The following is a 20,135-nucleotide window of genomic DNA, read 5'->3' on the forward strand; positions in this document are numbered from 1 at the left end:
AAAAGAACAAGCTTATTATTTAGTGAAGTGCCTATTCGTACTAAGTTAGGTGCTAATATTTTGAACTCTTTTTTTTTTCTCATTGGTAGTATGTTCTGTATTTTGTGACGAGAGAAATTTGTGCTGTTTGTGTTCTAAAGACTTATAGTTCCTTATTTTTAATTTAGGAAAAACTCAGAGGCTTATAATATATTAATTACCAAGTTTTGAGATATAGCTCTCTTTTGTCTTTAGAAACATTTATCTTATATAAATGAAAACCATTAGCACATTAAAAAGGTTAAATTTGGTTTAGAACTTTGAAATGTAAGTTTCTTCAAGATAACAGTCATTTTACTATTATGTATGTGCATTTTATTTTTATTTTTTATTTTGTGTGTGGGGGTGGGGCTGGGAATTGAATCCAGGGGTATTCTGCCTTTGAGCTATACTCTCATTTGAAATATATTTTTTATTTGAAATAGGACCTCACTAAGTTGCGGAGGGCCTAAGTTGCTGAGGCTGGCCATGAACCTGCGATCTTGCTATCTCATCCTCCCAAGTCCAGGGTTACAGGTGTGCCACTGTGCCCAGCTGAACATGTTTTTAATTTACTGAGTTTTCTAGAACATTGAGGGGTTACTGTAGTAGATACATCCAGAGATTCAAGTGGTATAACCTAATAAAAGTTTATCATTTCTCAGAGTAGAGAGGGTGTTCCAGGTCCACTGGCCTCCTGTGTGATCAGACTCAGGGGCCCAAGCAACTTTTATCTTAGGACTTTGCCCTCCCCTGCATTCCTTTTCACTTAGCAGTTGTGGGAAAAGTGTACAAGTTTACTGTTATACTTCATAAATGATACCAACTACTTTTCATATTCTAGGAGTGAGAGTTGCTGATGTCATGGTGGTGGTGCTGGTTGAGGAGGGCTTAGGATGGGGGTCTTCTTGCAGCATCTCAGAATTAACACTGTGTTTTGGACAAGGAGCATGAATCTTTGTTAGTGTTCTGCCCTGCCAAAAAATATTACTTCTCTTTGCATACTGTGGTAATATTAGCTGCTTCAAGATTGTTAGTAGATAGGAGGCCACATTCCCCCTCCCCCATTTTTTGACCTAGGGCTACACCACCAGCCCCAAACCCTTTTTAATTTTTTTTTCTTTTTTTTTTTTTTTTTTTTTTTTGCTACTGGGGATTGAACCCAGGGGCAGTCTACCTCTAAGCTACATTCCCAGCTCTATTTTATTTTTTATGTTGAAATGGAATCTTAAGTTGCTGAGGGCCTCGCTAAGTCCTCCTGTTTCAGCCTCCCAAGTACTAGGATTATAGGTGAGCACCACTACGCCCAGCTTCCTTTCATTTTTAAACCACCAAATATTTAACTAATCATTACCATCTAATCTTACAGTTACTGAACCATTAGTGTTTAAAACTAGCTAAAGTTTTCTGTAGTCTCTTTATTTGATAAATTAGATAATAAGCACAAAGGACTTGAGAGATATTCCTAAGGTCTCTGTGTCAGACCTAAGAAAAACAGGTTTCCTAACTCCCAGTCTAGAATTCCTTTCTACATATTATCTTTAAAAGATACATCTATAAATTTGTATCTCCTAAATTAAAACAAATTGTTTATTCATATCCTTTCTTCTCTTCTAAGCTATTTGCACTGGAAAAGGGAGGAGGGCTAACTGTAGAGAAGAATGAGTGATCTGGAAAGCCCTGATGATGTTGTTTGGGCCTGACCAGCCTTACTGGAATGCCATAGTGACTGTGTGCTCAAGAAAGAATGGCCTAGGAACTGGGGGCTGCAGAAAAAGAAGGGAAGGGTGCTAAAGTCAAGTGGGACTTACTTCAGAAATTTTCTCAGACCTTGGGAAACATTTATGTAAACATAAGACAAAGAACACACCATTTCTATTTTTGTTGATTTAGAAAATAAGTTAATTCATCTGTCTGAGGACTCTTTAAATTCAGTAGAATAGCCGGGCATGGTGGCGCATGCTTGTATTGTAATCCCCGAGCTTGGGAGGCGGAGACAGGAGGATCGCACAGGTTCAAAACCAGCTGCACTGACTTTACAAGACCCTGTTTCCAATAAAAATATAAAATGGGTCTGGGAGTGTAGCCCGGAGATAGAAGGGTTTCCAGGAACCCCAGTACCACCATTTAAAAAAAAAAAAAATTGGTAGAATAAAATTGAGTGAAAAATTTAAAAATTAATTTTATTGCTTAACTCTTTATAATTGAACCCAAGCCTAAAAGTGTTTTATTTTAATAACTCATTGCACACATTTAAATGCCTCCCCAAGCATAAAGTAATAAAGTAATACAAGTTTATTGTAGAAAATGACATGCAATAAAATAGAAGAGAGCCCAGTGAGTTGAGGAAGGGGATCAGGGGTGGGATCAGGAGGATAGGAAGGAATGATAAGTACAAGGAAATGAAATGGATCCAGTTATGTGAATATATGAATGTCACAATGAATCTCATAATTATTTGTAGTCATAATGCACTAATAAAAATGACATGTAATTTTATTTTCTAGTAATAATCAGTTAGCATTGTGAAGTATTTTCTCCTGATATCTTCTTTTATTATACAGTATAGAAATAAAATATAGTATAGAAAATATTATAATCTATTTTACATTATTATTATTATTATTATTATTATTATTAATATTTTTGTGGTATGGGGATGGAATCCAGGGGCATTGTACTTCCGAGCCACACCCCCAGCCCTATTTTTTATTCCTTATTTTGAAACAGGGTCTCACTGAGTTGTAAGAGGCCTCACTAAGTAGCTGAGGCTGTCCTGGAACCGGGAGCCTCTTGTCTCAGCCTCCCAAGTACTGGGATTACAAGTGTGCACCACCATGCCCAGCTCTACAGTCTATATTAAATAAACTTGACAGGAATGTCCTATGCTTATAAATGCTCTTAAAATATTTTAATTACACGCTAGTTTTCTAGTAAATAGCCATATTGTAATTAGTCATTTGTCTTTTGTTGGGCTCTACATTAAAAGTATTATAAAAATTAGAGTTTTTATAAATTCGAATCAATCTTCGATATAGGCCAGATAGATATTTATCAAGAGATAAAATATTCCTGAGATATTTGTCAAGAGATCCTTTTCTCTTTAAGAGCTTTTTACATCTCTGTTACCTCCAGTGTTGTATCTGGGGTAGTTGGTTTGGTTGTATGCTCACTAGATTATAAACTTCAGAGGATCAGACTAAATTTCAGAGGATCAGTCCTTGTCTTCCTTCATTTTTGTGTCTCCATTGCTCAGCACAGTACTAGAGACATACTAGGCATTCACTAAAATATTTGTTGAATGCATATTATAATTCCAGAAGTAAAGATGGTGACTATCATGTTACAGCTTACGATTTTTTTAATGCCTGTTTTGTTAACCCTCAAACATATGAGTGTGGAAATGAGTACAGGAGTCTGACTATAAGCTGGAAATGGTTTCCTTTAAGTTTATCTTCATACCTGGAAGCTCATTTAGTGGCAAAGAAAGGGCCCAGTGCTTGGTGGCAGGTAAAGAAGACCCCATCAACTGCTTTACAATCCGGATCATTGTAGCTTTATTTCCTTTCCCCACTGTCTTCTCCTGTCCCTTTCCTGCCCTCTTTCCCACTGTCCAGAATTTAGTCAGGGTTGGTCTGAGACAAAGCTTACCATCTTCTGATTCAGATTGTCCCTTTTAAAGGCTCTGAGGGTAGGGTAGAAGGTGTTAAATCTTTATTTTTTAAATGCAAAGTTTCTTCTCCAAAAAGCCCACCAGAAGTCTTCAATTTTCCAATGAAACTCTTAGATTTTATAGAAAATGGGACTGTGTGCATACATTTTATGTGTGTATGGGCAGAATGTCAAGCAAATATGAATTGTGTATATGTGTTTGTGTTATGTATAGGGATTCCTGGCTATTTTGAGTTTATGGGATGGAAATATTATGTGATTTTTTTTTCTCTCTGAAAGCTGAGCTTTATCGGGGCTTTCAACTTATATAAAGTTATAAAAATATAGGTTCTTTGGTAGCTGGAGAAAATTCTATGTCCTTTTCTCTTGGGAGAATATAAGTAAATATTTAATGGTTCTTTTCTAGTGCAGCACAAGTGCTTGAAATATTAATTAGTCAGCTAATTATGTGATTATTGGTACACTTCTATTGAGAATAACTTATTTTAGAACATCCTGTCTCATTTTATTCCTGATGGTGTAAAGCTGGACTGATTTCAAGTGGAGATGTTTAAGATGTGGATAAACACAAAAAACTAATCATTTCTGGGGGGCGGTTGTTAAGTCATTTGTGTTCAAATCCTTAGACTACCAGGAAAGCTGGCTAGAAGACAAAGTTTTTCTGCTAAAAACTATCCTTTTTCTGAAGCACTAAGATGAGTGGAGGGTGGGAGGTGAGGAATCCAGTGAGGAGGAGGAAGCGGCGCAGGTCACACTGGGAGGGTATTTTGGAGAGGGGACATTCTCACTGCCATCGCAGGTAATGTTTCTTTGGCATTTCAAGTGAGGTGTGGGGTTTGTGTACCACTTGCCCTATTTACAAGTGGTTCTCAGCCAAGGGTGCCCACTAGAATCACCTGTGGAAGCTGATTCCTGCACACCAGCTCAATTAAATCAGATTCTCCATGGCTGAAATGTAAGTATCAGTATGTTTTTTTCCCCTCCCTGTAAGCTTTCTGGGAGGTAGCCAGGTATGATGACAAACAGGAGTAGCATCTTCTAGCTTTGTTCTTTTTCGAGATTGTTTTGGGTATCTAGAGTCCATATTCCATATTAGGATAGATTTTTTTTTCTGGGAAATAAATAAATGTATGATAGTTTCACCTAAAAAAAAAAAAAAGAAAAAATATTCTCTGGTAAGAAAGAAAGCAAAAAGAAATATTGAAATGTTATCTTTAAGTCATCAAAAGCTTGGTATCAGACAAATGAAACGGTTATGTGAGATTATCATTGTTAATTTTGGATAAATTGCTATAATACTAGATGTCAACCACTAAGCCAAGCATGGGAAGAAGGGATGGGGAAGGAATGGGGTGGGGGTCAGGTAGGGGCTGACTGGGCGATGTGTGCATGTATGTCTACAAAGTTTTTTTATCCCATTATGATGTATGAATACAGTGCACCAATTTAAAAAAAATAAAAAAACAAAAAACAAACAGGGTTGAGGGTGTAGTTTGGAGGTAGAAAGCACCTACGTTTAATCCCTGGTATTGTGGGTGTGCATACACACACACACACACACACACACACACAGAGCTTATAAATTTATCAGGTAGAAAACAGAGGCAAATTTTTTTGGGGGGAGTTGTTTTGTTTTACATATGAAGATGTGAAGACATTGAAGGAATACCTGTTTAGGGATTGATTGGAGAGCAGGATGCCTCTGAGACACTTGTAGGTTTTACAGGTAGAAAGCTAGATTGGAGTTAGGTGGTGAAGTGCTTTGTGAACCATGTTGAGGCACATTAGTATTCTTTTGCATGACAGGAGGCCACAGGGCTTAATATATACAGGGTATATATATATATATATATATATATATATATATATAATTTTAATCAGTGAAGCTAGTCAGGTGTGAAGCAATTGGGAGTGTTGAAGGCTTTAGTAATAAGGATAATAGAGGCCTTGTTTAAAGATATTTACATAAAAATATTTAAACTTTATAAATAAATAAAAACAGAACAAAACTTTTTAGGTTATATACACCTGTCAAATGAAACCTCCAAGAGCCATGTTGGTAGTACCGTTAGTATAAGAGCCCAGTATAGGATGGCAAACAAGAAAAATATGTGAAGTATGATAGCATTTGTGTAAAAGTAATGTAGAAAAAATAAAATTTAATAGTTGAGGATGGAGAAGAGAACATAAGTAAACAGGTTTGTAATCTAAGTAGAGTGTTCCAGCAAACTATTATTGCTTTCAAACAAGGTAGCGTATACTTGTTGGCTATGGAGTTCTTCTATTGTTATGCTGACAGTGTTGATGATTCCTCCTCCTCCTCCTCCTCCTCTTCCTCCTCCTCCTCCTCCTCTTTTTCTGTGTGTATGTGTGTGTGTGTGTGTGTGTGTGTGTGTGTGTGTGTGTGTCTGTTTTACTGGGGATTGAACTCAGGGACATTCTACAGGCATGCACTGCCATGTTCAATGTTACTCCTTTCTTAACTCCATTTGTCTCGTTGCCATGCCACTCTCCATCCTCACCATCGTCTTACTCTACTTTTCAGGGTTTTGAATAAAGCTACCTTTGTTTTTCTTTTTTGCGTTTTTGTTTGTTTCTCCATTGGTACAGATTTTTAGGGTAAGGCTTTAATGTTTCAAAGAAATTGTCATTTCTTTTACCTGTGATTTAGCACTATTGTATTTGGCCACTGTTCCCAACATCTCACCCTGGGAATACTCACCAGAGGAAGTCAGTGGTTTTATTTTACAATTATGTCTTTTTAAAGTCTGACACGGAGACTTCCGGGAAGATGGCGATGGAGAAAAGTGGCGCTTACGAGCCCCGCTAACAACCAGTCTTCAGTACCACAAAATCAGCACCTTTCATAGCCAGAAAACACCATCAGCAGAGAAACAAAAAATGTAAATACAAGGGACAGAGAAAAAGTGGGCTGGAAAAATGAGACATCAGAAAGAAACCAGACCAAAGTGCTGCGGCTGGAGCCCACAGAGCCGTGTGGGCACCATCTTCCCTTGTAGCACCAGGCCTCAGAGAGGAGGGGACTCAGAACGGAGCTCAGAACCAGAGAGGAGATACGCCGGCCTCATGGCCGAGGACGCAGCAGCAGCACCATACTGCCGGCAGCAGCAGTGAGCTCACCGGACGGCTCCAGACCAACGCACTCAACAGCCCACCAGGCGACAGAGAGGAGCGGTGGACAGCGAGCCAAGGTGAGCCGCTGCAGATTAGCTGGGCAGAATTTGGCAGATTTTTTGGCACCCGGAGCATCTGAAGCTTCCAGGAGCTGGGCTCAGCACACCCTGCAGGGACTCAGTGTGGAGCTCAAAACCAGAGAAGAAATATGCCAGCCTCACGGCCGAGAGCGTGGCAGTGGTGCCATATTACCAGTGGCGGCAGCAGCAGCAGCAAATTCACCGAGTCCACTATAGCTCCATCAGCACACTCAACAACAGTGAGTCAAATTGCAGCCCCTAGAGGAGAAATCCCAGTACTGCACTCCCAGGGACTTGACCCAGTGGGGGAGTGACAGTGGCAGAGATATCACACCATAGTCACAACTCCCCGCAGGAGAACGCCCAACCTGGCACCCTCCATGGTCTAAAGCAGCCTCGTTGACTCCCTGGGTCTGAGACTCTGCAATACAACCTAGTAAAGAAGTAGTGGGGACTGAGATACCACAGATTCGAGATCCAGAGCACCTTAAGTGAAGTCGTAGTCACCCAAGGAAAGAACCCAGAGAAGGCACAAACTTCCAAAATCATGGGAAAGAGGAATAACAATGGAGCAATGAATGCCCACAACCCCACAACATCAGAACCCGATAAAACAGAAATTCAGAGATTTCTAGAAGATCAAATCAGGAAAATAACGGTAGAAATAATAGAGGAGTTTCGAAAAGAATTCAGAGAGACCCAAAAAGAGATAAAGGATGCAATTAATGAAGTAAAGGCCTCAATTCCAAGTATAAACAACCGATTAGACCACATGGAGAATAGATTCTTGCTCATAGAAGATGATCACTCCAAAAATGAACGCATAGTTTCTAATTTAGAAAAAAAATCTGACAGCAGGAATCTGACATTGAAGAAATATGGGCCCATTTTAAGAGAGCTAACCTAAGAATAATTGGAACAGAAGAGGGAAAAGAAGGTGAAACCAAAGGGATCAACAATCTCTTCAAGGAAGTAATAGCAGAAAATTTTCCAAACATAGAGCAAGAGGTCGATACACAGGTCCAGGAAACTTATAGAACTCCCTTTAGAAAGGATCGGAGAAGAGGATCCCCACGCCACTTAATTGTCAAAATGACCAATGTGGAAGCCAAGCAGAGAATCTTAAAGGCAACAAAAACAAAGGGCCAAGTGACATTCAGAGGCAAACCAATTAGAATCACTCCAGACTTCCCAAATCAAGTCATGAGAGCCAGAAGGGCTTGGAGTAACATTCCAAACTCTGAATGAAAACAACTTCCAGCCAAAAATTTCCTACACAGCAAAACTTTCTATCAAATTAGATGGGGAAATAAGAAGCTTCCATGACAAACAGAAACTGAAGGAATTTATGTCTTCAAAACCAGCGCTAGAGAAAATACTCAAAGAGATTAACTACAAAGAAGAAATAGGTAACACACACCAGTACTAGAGAAACAAGATTTTCCATCCAACAGACAACTAAGATTGGTTATCTGTGGAGATTCATTATTTATGTTAGTCTTTTACCTATCTCTAAATTGTATTGTTTGCTTTTATTGTTGCTAATTTTTAGGATTTCTAGTTGGAATATTAATATACCTTCAGATATAGCATTTGGAAATATTTTATCCCATTTTATCAGCAACTTAATTCTCTTTACATTGTCTTTGGATATACAATTTTTTAAAAAAATTTTTAGGGCGTTTGTTTACCCTTTTGTTGCCTGTGCCATTGAAATCATATCCAGGAAATCACTGCCAATTTCAATGTTGTGAGGTTTTATGACCAAGATTTTCTTCTAAAAGTTTATGGTCTTAAGATTTATATTTAGGTCTTTTATATATTTTGAGTTAATGTTTGTATATGGGGTTAGGTAAGGGTCCAATTTTATTCTTTTTCATGTAATTATTATTTTTCAACAATATTTAGTTAAAAGATTATTATTTCCTTCACTAAATGTTCGCGGAAACCTTGTCAAAAATAACTTGACAATATATGGAAGAATTTATCTCTAGGCTTTTATTTAACTCCAATAGTTTATATATCTGCCTTTAGAACAGTACTACACTGTTTCAATTATTGTAGCTTTATAAGGTTTGAAATCAGAAAATATACATCTTCTAGCTTTGTTCTTTTTCTAGATCATTTTGGGTATCTAGAGTCCATATTTCATATTAGGATAAATTTTTTTCTGAAAAATAAATAAATAAATAAATATATGATAGTTTCACCTTAAAATAAAAAGAAAAATATCCTCTGGTAAGAAAGAAAGCAAAAAGAAATATTGAAATGTTATCTTTAAGTCATCAAAAGCTTGTTATCAGACAAATTAAACTGTTATGTGAGATTATCATTGTTAATTTTGGATAAATTGCTATAGTACTAGATGTCAACCACTAAGCCAAGCATGGGAAGGAGGAATGGGGAGAGAATGGGGTGGGGATTAGGTAGGGACTAACTGGGCGATGTGTGCATGTATGTCTACAAAAGTTTTTTTTTTTTATCCCATTAAGATGTATGAGTACAGTGCAGCAATAAAAAAAATAAATAAAGTCTGACACTGATGGGAACTAGGCTTAGATCTGAATGGAGAAATACCAGTTTTCTATAGAATTATATTATTTTGTTTATTACCATCAGAAACGTTGTATATTTATTTAAATTGCTCCTTAGTCAAATAGTTTCCTTATTAATGCACAAAGTGCATTTGTTCAGGTTCTGTCACCTGAAATGAACAAGCATTAACATTTTACCTATTGATGCATCTAGTTCTTTCCTTCTATACATTGTAAATTCTTAGTCTTTGCAGGTATATAAACACATTGTAAACGTTGCAAGTGTATAAACATTTCTTTTTTCTTTTCTTTCTTTTTTTTTTCAGTACTGGGGAATGGAACTGGTCTCACTGAGTTTCAAAGGGCCTCACTAAGTAGCTGAGGCTGTCTGCAAACCACGATCCTCTTGTCTCAGCCTCCCATATGCGAGCATTATAAGGGTGCACACCATGCCCGGCTCCTGTAAACATTTCTTGAATGGTAGTTTAGCCGAAGATAAAACTCTGGGGTGGCAGCTGTTTCCCATAGCACTTGAAGATCATTAGCTTCATTGTGTTTTGGATCTGTTGTTGCTACTGAGAAGTCTGTTAGTGTAATTATTTCTTTTATCGTGACCTCTTTTTTAGGACTTTGTTCTTGCCAATCTATAGTTTAATTGGAATAAGTAGGTGCCAGGTTTACTTTTATTTATCCTGCTTATTCCTTGATATATATTTTCTATCTAAGGATTCTTACCTTTCTTTAAAGCCTGGAATGTTCTTAGCTTTATCTCCTCAGTATTGCTTCTGCCATTCCCACTGCTCTAAGTTTCTGGAATTCCTAGTAGGTGTATGCACTTCTTAATCTAGCCTCTATGTCTTTTTAACCTTTTAAATATTTTTATCACTTTATTTCTTTACTACATTTTGAGTCATTTTATCAGTAGTATTTTTCACTGGACAGTTCTGTCTTTGGATAGCAGTGCATGTTTGCAAGTGGATCCCTGGATGAGGAGTGTAAGGCTAGTGGTCTTTCACACACACACACACACACACACACACACACACACACACACAGAGTTTTCATTTTTAATTAAGAACTTTTATTTTTTAATTTTTGATAGTGCTGCTGATGGATCCCAGGGCCTTGCACCTGCTAGGCAAGAACCTTTTTAACTATTTTTTAAAAATCAAAATGTAAGTAAAGTAACTGATGATTATAATCCCAATATTTTTCTTAAGCACAAAAGGGAACTTAGTTGTATTAGCTGAAAGTTTGTTTTTTAAATTTGGCCTTATATTAACAGAGGATAGAAATAAGAGTCCTGAGAATTAGAAGACTCGAATTTCAGTCTTGGTTCTGCCAGAGCTTTTGAGTAGTTATTTAAAATTGCCAGTATTTTAAACTTATAAAAGTGAGGTAATAATAATAAAAAATAGCTTTGCCAATTTTTCAGTAGTGTATTGATTTTATGAAGATAATTGAGATGATTATTAAAATGTTTTTAAAATCATATGCATTTCATAAGATATAGAGATGCAAAAGTAGCATAACTCCAAATATTTAAGTTATTTTGGAAGTGCCTTGTTATACTAATTTTTTAGAGGGGATAATTATAATAAGTATGACATTAACTTTTAGAGAAGATATGTATATGCTTTTCTTTTTAAAATAGCAATCAGTTCTTAAGACTTGCTTTGCAAGCAATTCTAAAGACTTGCTTTTTCTCAATGTGTTAACTTGCTAAAGTATTTTTAGAAAAGCATGTGGATGAAATAGTTAAATTAGATCACATCTGTATTTAACATCTATAATTAATATAGAGCCTTATTGTAAGAGTAATTTCCCTGTGTATTAAAGTAGATGATATTTTTGCCCCTTTAAAGGCACTAAAATTAAACTTTATTATTTTGGTTTGAGATAAATTATATTTACTTTCTTTTTCCTTTTTGGCAGGCAGCCAGATAAACTGGTGGTCGTTTGGACTAGAAGAAGCCGGAGGAAGTCTTCTAAGGTTAGTCTCTTTCCTAAATTTCTTAACATTCAAATATTGAATTCAACAGTTAGTCAAAATTTTAAGCTTCTCTGGTCCTAGTGTATGCTATTTTACAATGTTGGTCTTTTTTTTTGTTGTTGTTGTTGAGCTAATCTACTCAATCTACTCTTTTCTGATTAGCTAATTATTGATTGGGCCCTGAAATCTTTTAAGTATAGTTCTTAAAGTGGAGGTGAGATGCCTCAGTTTTGATAGTACTGTGATTTGAATGTGTCTCCTCAAAATTCAGATGTTGCCAGTATGATAGTATTAAAACGTGGGCCCCATAAGATATTGTTAGGTTATGAAGGCATCTCCTTCATTAATGGATTCAGGTGCCCTAGAAGAGGCTTGCTGGAGGGAGTGCATTACTTTTGCTCCTCTTTCTTAGGCCTGTGAGGATGCAGTAAGAAGGCCCTCCCCAGATTCTGATGGCTCACACTTGTGCTGCCCAGCTTCTAGAGCTATGAGAAAATACATATCTGTTCTTTGTAAATTACCCAGTTTATGGCATTTTGTTGTAGTAGCACAAATGGACTGAGATAGTAGCCTTGAGCAACATGATAGTTATTTAACTTCTCTTACTAGAGAATTATGAATTAATGATTAAACACTTACCACTTACAAAATTGTACCTATGATTAATTATTTAGATCCCAAGAGAATGAATTTAGGGCATACTTAAGGAATGATAAGTTTTCTGAGTTTATTGTTGGCTGCCAAAAAGGAGGAGTTGGATTTTTCAAAAATTTTAATATTTTTGTATTGATAGTGCTATATGTGAGGACTAAAACAGAATTTTTTTTTTTTTTTTTTTTTTGGTGGTACTGGGGTTTCTGGAAGCCCTTCTACCTCCGGGCTACACTCCCAGACCTATTTTTACATTTTTATTTGGAAACAGGGTCTCCTAAGCCAGCGCGCGCGGCTGGCTTCGAACCTGCGCGATCCTCCTGTCTCTGCCTCCCAAGCGCGGGGATTACAAGTGTGCGCCACCATGCCCGGCGTAAAACAGAATTTTTAAAGTTAAGTAACAACACCATGGGTATTTTAAAAATTCTGTTCAGTAGATAGATGTGAATATACTTTTATAAGTAATAATATCCATACACATATTTATTGTTTTTTATACATAGGCCTATAATAAGAAAAAATTGTTAATATTAATTGAGGTTTTAAATTTTTCTCAATTTTTAATTAATTTATTTAGTTTTGTGGTACTGGGGTTGAACCTGGGTCATTCTAACTGATCTAACCCCCATTCCTATTTTATTTTTATTTTGAAACAGGATCTTAGTAGGCTGATGAGAGTCTCACTACTTGCTGAGGTTGTCCTTGAACCTGTGATCCTCCTGACTCAGCCTCCCAAGTACTGAGATTATAGGTATGCGTTACCACACCTGGCCAAATTTTTAAATTTTATTAAGGATATCTTTTCAAGTTTAATATTTGTTGAACCAAATTTTATATGTAATATAATGCACAGATTTAGTTATATACTCCAATGTATTTTGTTTTATTTATTTTTTAAATTAATTAATTTATTTTTTAAGTTGGTGCATTGTAGTCATATATCAATCACATTGGAGTACAAGACTTGAGAGGATATACAAGCACACATCCAATTAGCCCTCATCCAGCCTTCATCCCATTCCCTCCCCCTCCCTCCATCCCATGCTTCTTTGGTGATTAACTTTGATACATTTGTTTATGTACCTCCTGCATTTTAAAGAGGCTCCGTCCTCCACTATTACATACTCTCTGATTGGTCACATTAGTTGCTTCACTATAGGGCCCTTTCTATAGCTCAACCTCTTCCTGTTGCCCTTTTCCTCCTAGTTATTGCTGATGAGGAGAAGCGTCTGATTTATATTTTCTGCGATATTTCTCTGTGCATGCTGCATTGCAAGTACCGATCACACTCTTGATGGCCCCAGTAGTGGCCTGGCTATTCAGTGGACTGATCCAGACCTCGCTGGCTCAAGCAGTGGCCTTGCCTCATGGGAGGCCCCGGTTCTGGTCTCGCTGGCCCCCACACCAGCATAACCCCTCAGTTGGCTTTGATCCCGGCCTTGGAGGCCGCAGGAGTGGCCTTGCCTCACGGCAGGCTCCGATGCTGGCCATTGGTCCCTGCACCGGCCTAAACCTTCGGCAGGATTCCGATCCCGGCCTCAGAGGCCCCAGCACCGTCTAGCCTCACGGAAGGCTCCAATCCCAGCCTCGGAGGCCCCAGTACCGGCCTTGCCTCATGGGAAGCTCCGATGCCAGCCTCGCTGGCCCCAGCACCGGCCTAACCCCTCGGCAGGCTCTTATCCTGGCCTCGGAGGCCCCAGTACTGGCCTTGCCTCATGGCAGGCTCCGATGCCGGCCTCGCTGGCCCCAGCACTGGCCTAACCCCCTCAGCAGGCTCTTATCCTGGCCTCAGAGGCCCCAGCACCGGCCATGCCTCACGGCAGGCTCCGATGCCGGCATCGCCTCACAGCAGGCTCCGATGCCGGCCTCGCTGGCCCCAGCACTGGCCTAACCCCTCGGCAGGCTCTTATCCTGGCCTCGGAGGCCCCAGTACCGGCCTTGCCTCACGGCTGGCTCCGATGCCGGCCTCGCTGGCCCCAGCACCGGCCTAACCACTCGGCAGGTTCTTATCCTGGCCTCGGAGGCCCCAGTACTGGCCTTGCCTCACGGCAGGCTCCGATGCCGGCCTCGCTGGCCACAGCCAGCCTAACCCCTCGGCAGGCTCTGATCCTGGCCTTGGAGGCCCCAGCCACGGCCATGCCTCACGGCAGGCTGTGATGCCGGCCTCTCTGGCCCCAGCACCGGCCTAAACCCTCGGCAGGCTCTTATCCCGGCCTCAGAGGCCCCAGCACCGCCTAGCCTCACGGCAGGCTCCGATGCCAGCCTCCCTGGCCCCAGCACCAGCCTAACCCTTCGGCAGGCTCTTATCCCGGCCTTGGAGGCCCCAGTACCGGCCTTGCCTCATGGCAGGCTCCGATGCCGGCCTCGCTGGCCCCAGCATCGGTCTAACCCCTCAGCAGGCTCCAATCCCGGCCACGGAGGCCTCAGTAGTGGCCTTGCCTCACGGCAAGCTCCGATGTCGGCCACTGGCCCCGGCACCCACCTAACCCCTCAGCAGGTTCCGATCACTGTCTCTGTGGTTATTATTTCAAAGGTTCCAGGTGTAATGTATCAGATGTCTGCCTCCCCTGAGTACTGGCCACTGGCATTGCCACTGCCTCCACCATTTCAAATCCTTCCCAGGCTCTTTTTTTATTCTGAATGTTGTCCAGTGTTCCTAAGCATGCGTGATGGTAGCATTCGACATTTGGTGTAATTTCTCCAAAAAAATAAGGTTGGTAGGATCCGGTTTCTGCTTCTCCTGAATACAAGTCTCCACCACCATCGCAGAGAACTCTTTCAACACCGCCTTTCTCCTTGGTCTCCGCTAAACTCTCTTTACAGGTGATGTCCAAGATTCTTAACAATATAGAGAAACAGCAGTCCTCCTTCACGGGGAATTTTTCCATAAGTTCCAGTGCATTTAGATAAGTTTTGTCTGCATCTCCAGTGTCCTGGCATCTGCAACGGCTTTCTTAACTCCTCTCTGATATTTTTCTTTTTTTTTTTTTTTCATTTTCGTTTTCTTTTTCTTTTCCTTTTTTTTTTTTTTTTTTTTAAATAAGAAAAGACAGTATATGTGGTTTGAGGAGGTAGTGGGATCAGGCACTTACTCAGTAGCACTATATTCCGGTTGGTTTCCCCATGGGTCCAGAGTGCTCCGCACTGCTCCGCCTGGGACCCAGGGTCCCACGACCCGGGCCTGGCTGGCGTGCCCCGTGCGATGCCCGCCCGGAACCCAGGGTGCTGAGCCCGGTTTCTCCAAGGGTCTGGTGTGCTACGTGTGCCCCACCTGACTCCCGCCTGGGTCCCAGGGTACTGGGCCCGGTTTCTCCAGGGGTCTGGCATGCTAAGCACAGTTTGGCCTGGGGCTCAGAGTCCCGCGACCCGGGCCCCAGCTGGCGTGCCCCGCGTGACCCCCGCCCGGAACCCAGCATCTTACTGGGCCCGGTTTCTCCAGGGGTCTGGCGTGCTACGCGCAGTTCGGCCCAGGCCTCAGCTGGCGTGCCCCGCCCTCCAATGTATTTTGATCAACATTATATTCTTGTGTAATTAACCACTCCTATTAAAATACAGACCATTTTCACTACCTTTTTTCATTTTTCCTCTTCTAGTCAATTCCCCACACTCAAAGGCAACCACTGTTTTGATGTCCTAACACCATAGACTAATTTTCCCTGTTCTAGAATAGGACAATAGTCCTATTTTATAACTGCCTTCTTTTGCTCATCATAATGTCTTCAAGATTTATTTATGCTCTTATGTTTTTTAGTAGTTTTTTTTATTGCTGTAGTGTTCCATTATGTGATTATACTACAATTTAATTATCCTCTGCTGAAGAACATTTATATTGTTTCAAGTTTATTTTTGTGGATATTCATTATTGTGAATAAAACTTGTATAAAAATTATTGTTCAGCTGGGTGTGGTGGTGCATGCTTGTAATCCCCCAGTACTTGGGAGGCTGAGACAGGAGGATCGTAGGTTCACAGCCAGTTTCAGCAACTTAGTGGGGCCCTCTGCAAATTAGTGAGATCCCATTTAAAAAAAAAAAAAGGTCATGCCTGGCTTATTTTTTTGTTTTGAAACAGGGACTTCTTTCTAGGTTATTGAGAATCTTTCTAAATTAATGAGGCTGGCCCCAAACTTGTGATCCTTCTATCTCAGCCACCCAACTACTGGGATTAAAAGTGTGAGCCACCAAGCATTGCTGCAAATGATTTTTTAAAAGAAAAGTCTTGAGAAACTTGAGATTTGAAATTCTTCTCCCCCACAAAAAAAACCCCGCAAAACAAAACTTGTTTCCACTGGTTATTTTTTTTTTAAGTGAGCTATCATTTATATTAAATACAAAGACTAGGACTAGATTTTTTTCTGAAAGATTCTTTTGTTTCCTGATGCTTTTCATTTAAAATATATATTATTTACTGCTAAGTGCCATTGACATCATTTCGCAGTCAATAAGGGGCACAGATTTCTACAAGTATTGGCAAAGAAAGAAATTCTAGTTTTTTTTTTTTTTTTAGAGGTACTGGGGATGGAACCCAGGGGAATTCTACCTCTGAGCTAAACCCTTCAGCCCTATTTTTTTATTCTTTATTTTGAAACAGGGTTTCACTGAGTTGCAAAGGGCCTCACTAAGTAGCTGAGGCTGTCCTCAAGCCATGATCCCCCTGTCTCAGCCTCCCAAATGCTGGGATTACAAGTATGGGCCACCATGCCCAGCTTTAGTTTTTAATTTTCTCCTTCCTTCCTTTTTTCCTTCCTTCCTTCCTTTCTTCTTCTTCTTCTTCTTTTTTTTTTTTTTTTTTTTGCAGTGCTGGGAATGAAACCTAGGGACATTGTACCTCCGAGCTACACTCCCAGCACCCCCTCCCCATTTTTAAATCTTTTTATTTTTGAAATAGGGTCTTACTTAGTTGTGAAGGGCCTCGCTAAGTAGCTGAGGCTGTCTGTGAACCAAGATCCGATCCTCCAATCTCAGCCTCCTGAATGCTGGGATTACAAGCATGTGCCACCATGCCTGCCATAGTTTTGTCTTTTAATGTGTATTGAAAAGAGTTTGAACTACACAGTGATCTTTTTCTCCTCACCTAATAGCTTACTATTTATCTTTCTCGATTTTGAGTATCTTAAATATAAGTGTATCTTGCCCAGATAAAGTTGGTTTACTAACTGTTAAAGAATAAAATAAAGCCGGGTGTGGTTGGCACATGCTTGTAATCCCAGTACTTGGGAGGCTGAGACAGGAGAATCCCAGGTTCACAGCCAGCCTCAATTACTTAGTGAGGCCTTTTGCAACTCAGTGAGACCCTGTTTCAAAATAAAGAATAAAAAATAGGTCTGGGGTGTAGCTCAGAGGTAGACTGTCCCTGGGTTTGATCCCTAGTACCACACACACACAAAAAGGGTAAAATAGCTGGGCGTGGTGGTGCACGCTTATAATCCCTGGCTTGGGAGGCGGAGACAGGAGGATCACGCAGGTTCAAAGCCAGTCTTACTGGCAAAAGAGACCCTGTTTCCAAATAAAAATATAAAAATAGGTCTGGGAGTGTACCCTGGAGGTAGAAGGGTTTCCAGGAACCCCAGGACCACCAAAAAAAAAAAAAAAAAAGAGTAAAATAATAAGTGCATTCATTGCCTTACTTAATTTTTTTCTTTCCTTTTTTTTTTTTTTTTTTTTTTTGTGCTACGGGGAATTGAACCCAAGGACCTTCTACCTCAGAGATATACTCCAGACCTTTTCGTTTTTTTGAAACAGGGTCTTGCTAGGTTGCTGAGAGTCTCACTATATTGTTGAGGCTGTCCTCAAACCTGTGATCCTCCTTATCTTAGCCTCCTGAGTATGAGCATCATAGGTCTGTGCCACCATGCCCAGCTGCCTTATTTAAAGTTTAATTCTAGTTTATTGTTCATTTTCTGTTGGTACATTTATATTTTTATAGCTAAGTATTCAAATAGCTCATTGCAGATTCATTTTTATTGAGATAATAATTATTGTATCTAATTAACACAATATACATTTTCCCATCTCCTTTTAGCAAATCATAGTATTTATATATGGCAAAGACTTTGTCAGCTGTAATTGATTTATAAATGTTTGAATAATTTATTTTTCAGCATAATATAGGACAATATGATAGGTGAAGATAGACCAGAAAAGTTATGGTACAATAGTTCTGTTGCCTTAAGTTATTTTTCTTAACTAGAAATTTAAGCTTGCAGTGAGACAGGAGAATTCTAAAGGAAACCAGAGCTTTAAAGCCCTCACCAGTTTTTTGACAGCACTGCCATCTTTCATTTTCTTGTTTTGTAGTTGTGCTGCAGCTTTTAAAATATATACCCTCAGCTGGGTGTGTGGCACACACCTATAATACCAGAATTTAGGAGGCTGATCACAGGTTCAAGGCCAGCCTGAGCAATTTAGCAAGACCTCTCAGCAACTTAGCAAGATCCTGTTTCAAAATAAAAAAAGGCTAGAGGTGAAGCTTGAAGGTAGAATGCCCCTAAGTTCAAACCCCAGTACTAGAAGAAAAGTGTACCTTTTCATGTCAAAAGAAAGGGTGAGCCCGCAGAGCTTTGCTTAATGGCAGCACTGTTAGCAGTACTAAGATGACTTTATATGTGATATCTTAAACATGTGAGTATATACAGTTTTATTTTTTATTTATTTTATTTTATTTTTTTCCGGGTCTAGGGATGGAACCCAGGGGCATTTGACCTCCGAGCTACAGCCCCTGCCCTATTTTTTACTCTTTATTTTGAAACCGGGTCTCACTGAGTTGCAGAGAGCCTCACTAAGTAGCTGAAGCTGTCCACGAACTGCGATCCTCCAGGTCTCAGCCTCCCGAATGCTGGGATTACAAGCGTGTGCCACCACGCCCGGCTATATACAGTTTTAGAAACTGAAAATTACCATCTTTTTAAAAAATTTTTATTGGTGCATTATATTAATACATCATATTGGGGTAAAAAACTTGTGTGTACAGACATGTACACATCACTGATTTAACTCCTACCCAATTTCCACCCCATTCCCTCCCCGTCCCTCCCTTCCTTGCTCGGCTTAGTGGTTGACTTAGATATGTTTTAAGTACATTGTGTGTTTTAGAGATTTTCCTCTTTCCCCCTCCTTTCTCCTTCTTTAGGTTGACTTGTTTGCTCCTCCATAGGATTTCCTTTACATCTAGAGTTCCTCCTATGACCCATTTCTCCCTAACTCTCACATATTAGGGAAATCATCTGATTTCTTATTTTTTGTGACTGACTAATCTCACTTAGCATAATGTCCTCCAGTTCCATCCATTTCCCTGAAAATGATGTAATTGAGTTTTTTTGATGGCTGAGTACAATTCCATTGTGTACATATCCCACAGTTTTGTAATCCATTCATCTGTTGATGGACATCTTGGCTGGTTCCATAGTTTGGCTATGGTGAATTGTGCAGCTATGAACATAGATACACATGCATTAGTTTGGTAGTTTGGTTTCTTTTCTTTTGGGTAGATACCCAGAAGTGGTATTGCTGGATCAAATGGTAGATTTGTTCCCATTCTTCTGAGGATTCTCCATACTGTTTTCCAAAGTGGTTGCACTAATTTGCAATCCCACCAACAATGTCTTAGAGTTCCCACTTCTCCACATCCTCGCCAGCATCTGTTTTTGTTTGTTTTGAATGATGGCCATTCTAGTTGGAGTTAGGTGAAATCTCAGGGTAGTTTTGATTTGCATCTCTCTGATTGCCAGTGATGTTGAGCATTTTTTCATGCATTTATTGGCCATTTGAATTTCTTCTTTTGTGAAATGTCTATTCAGTTAATTTGCCCATTTTGTTATTGGATGCTTTGTTTTCTTAGTGTTGAGTTTCTTGAGTTCTCTGTATATTCTAGATATGAGTCCTCTATCGGTGGTGTAGGTGGCAAAAATCTTCTCCCATTCTGTTGGCTCTCGATTGAGGTTCTTGATAGTTTCCTTTGCTGAACAGAAGCTCTTCAGTTTCATGCAATCCCATGTATCAACAACCATCTTAATAAATACATCACAATTACAAATTATCAGTGAAGTATTTTTATTT

At 39.7% G+C, this 20,135-nt stretch overlaps 1 protein-coding gene across 10 annotated transcripts in view; it reads left to right on the top strand.

The window, feature by feature from the left end:
* Positions 1–20,135, top strand: part of EHBP1 (EH domain binding protein 1) — a gene marked incomplete at both ends in the record, with an annotated part of 344,370 nt that overhangs the window by 26,192 nt on the left and 298,043 nt on the right. For all 10 annotated transcript variants that reach the window (XM_080711874.1, XM_080711877.1, XM_080711880.1 and 7 more), the window contains one exon: positions 11,375–11,432. In XM_080711874.1, coding sequence (XP_080568000.1) covers positions 11,375–11,432 — 58 coding nt within the window. The remainder of the gene's footprint in view (positions 1–11,374; positions 11,433–20,135) is intronic.

This window comes from Muscardinus avellanarius (assembly GCF_963383645.1).
Source record: "Muscardinus avellanarius genome assembly, chromosome: 15".
In the NCBI taxonomy this organism is placed as follows: Eukaryota; Metazoa; Chordata; class Mammalia; order Rodentia; family Gliridae; genus Muscardinus; species Muscardinus avellanarius.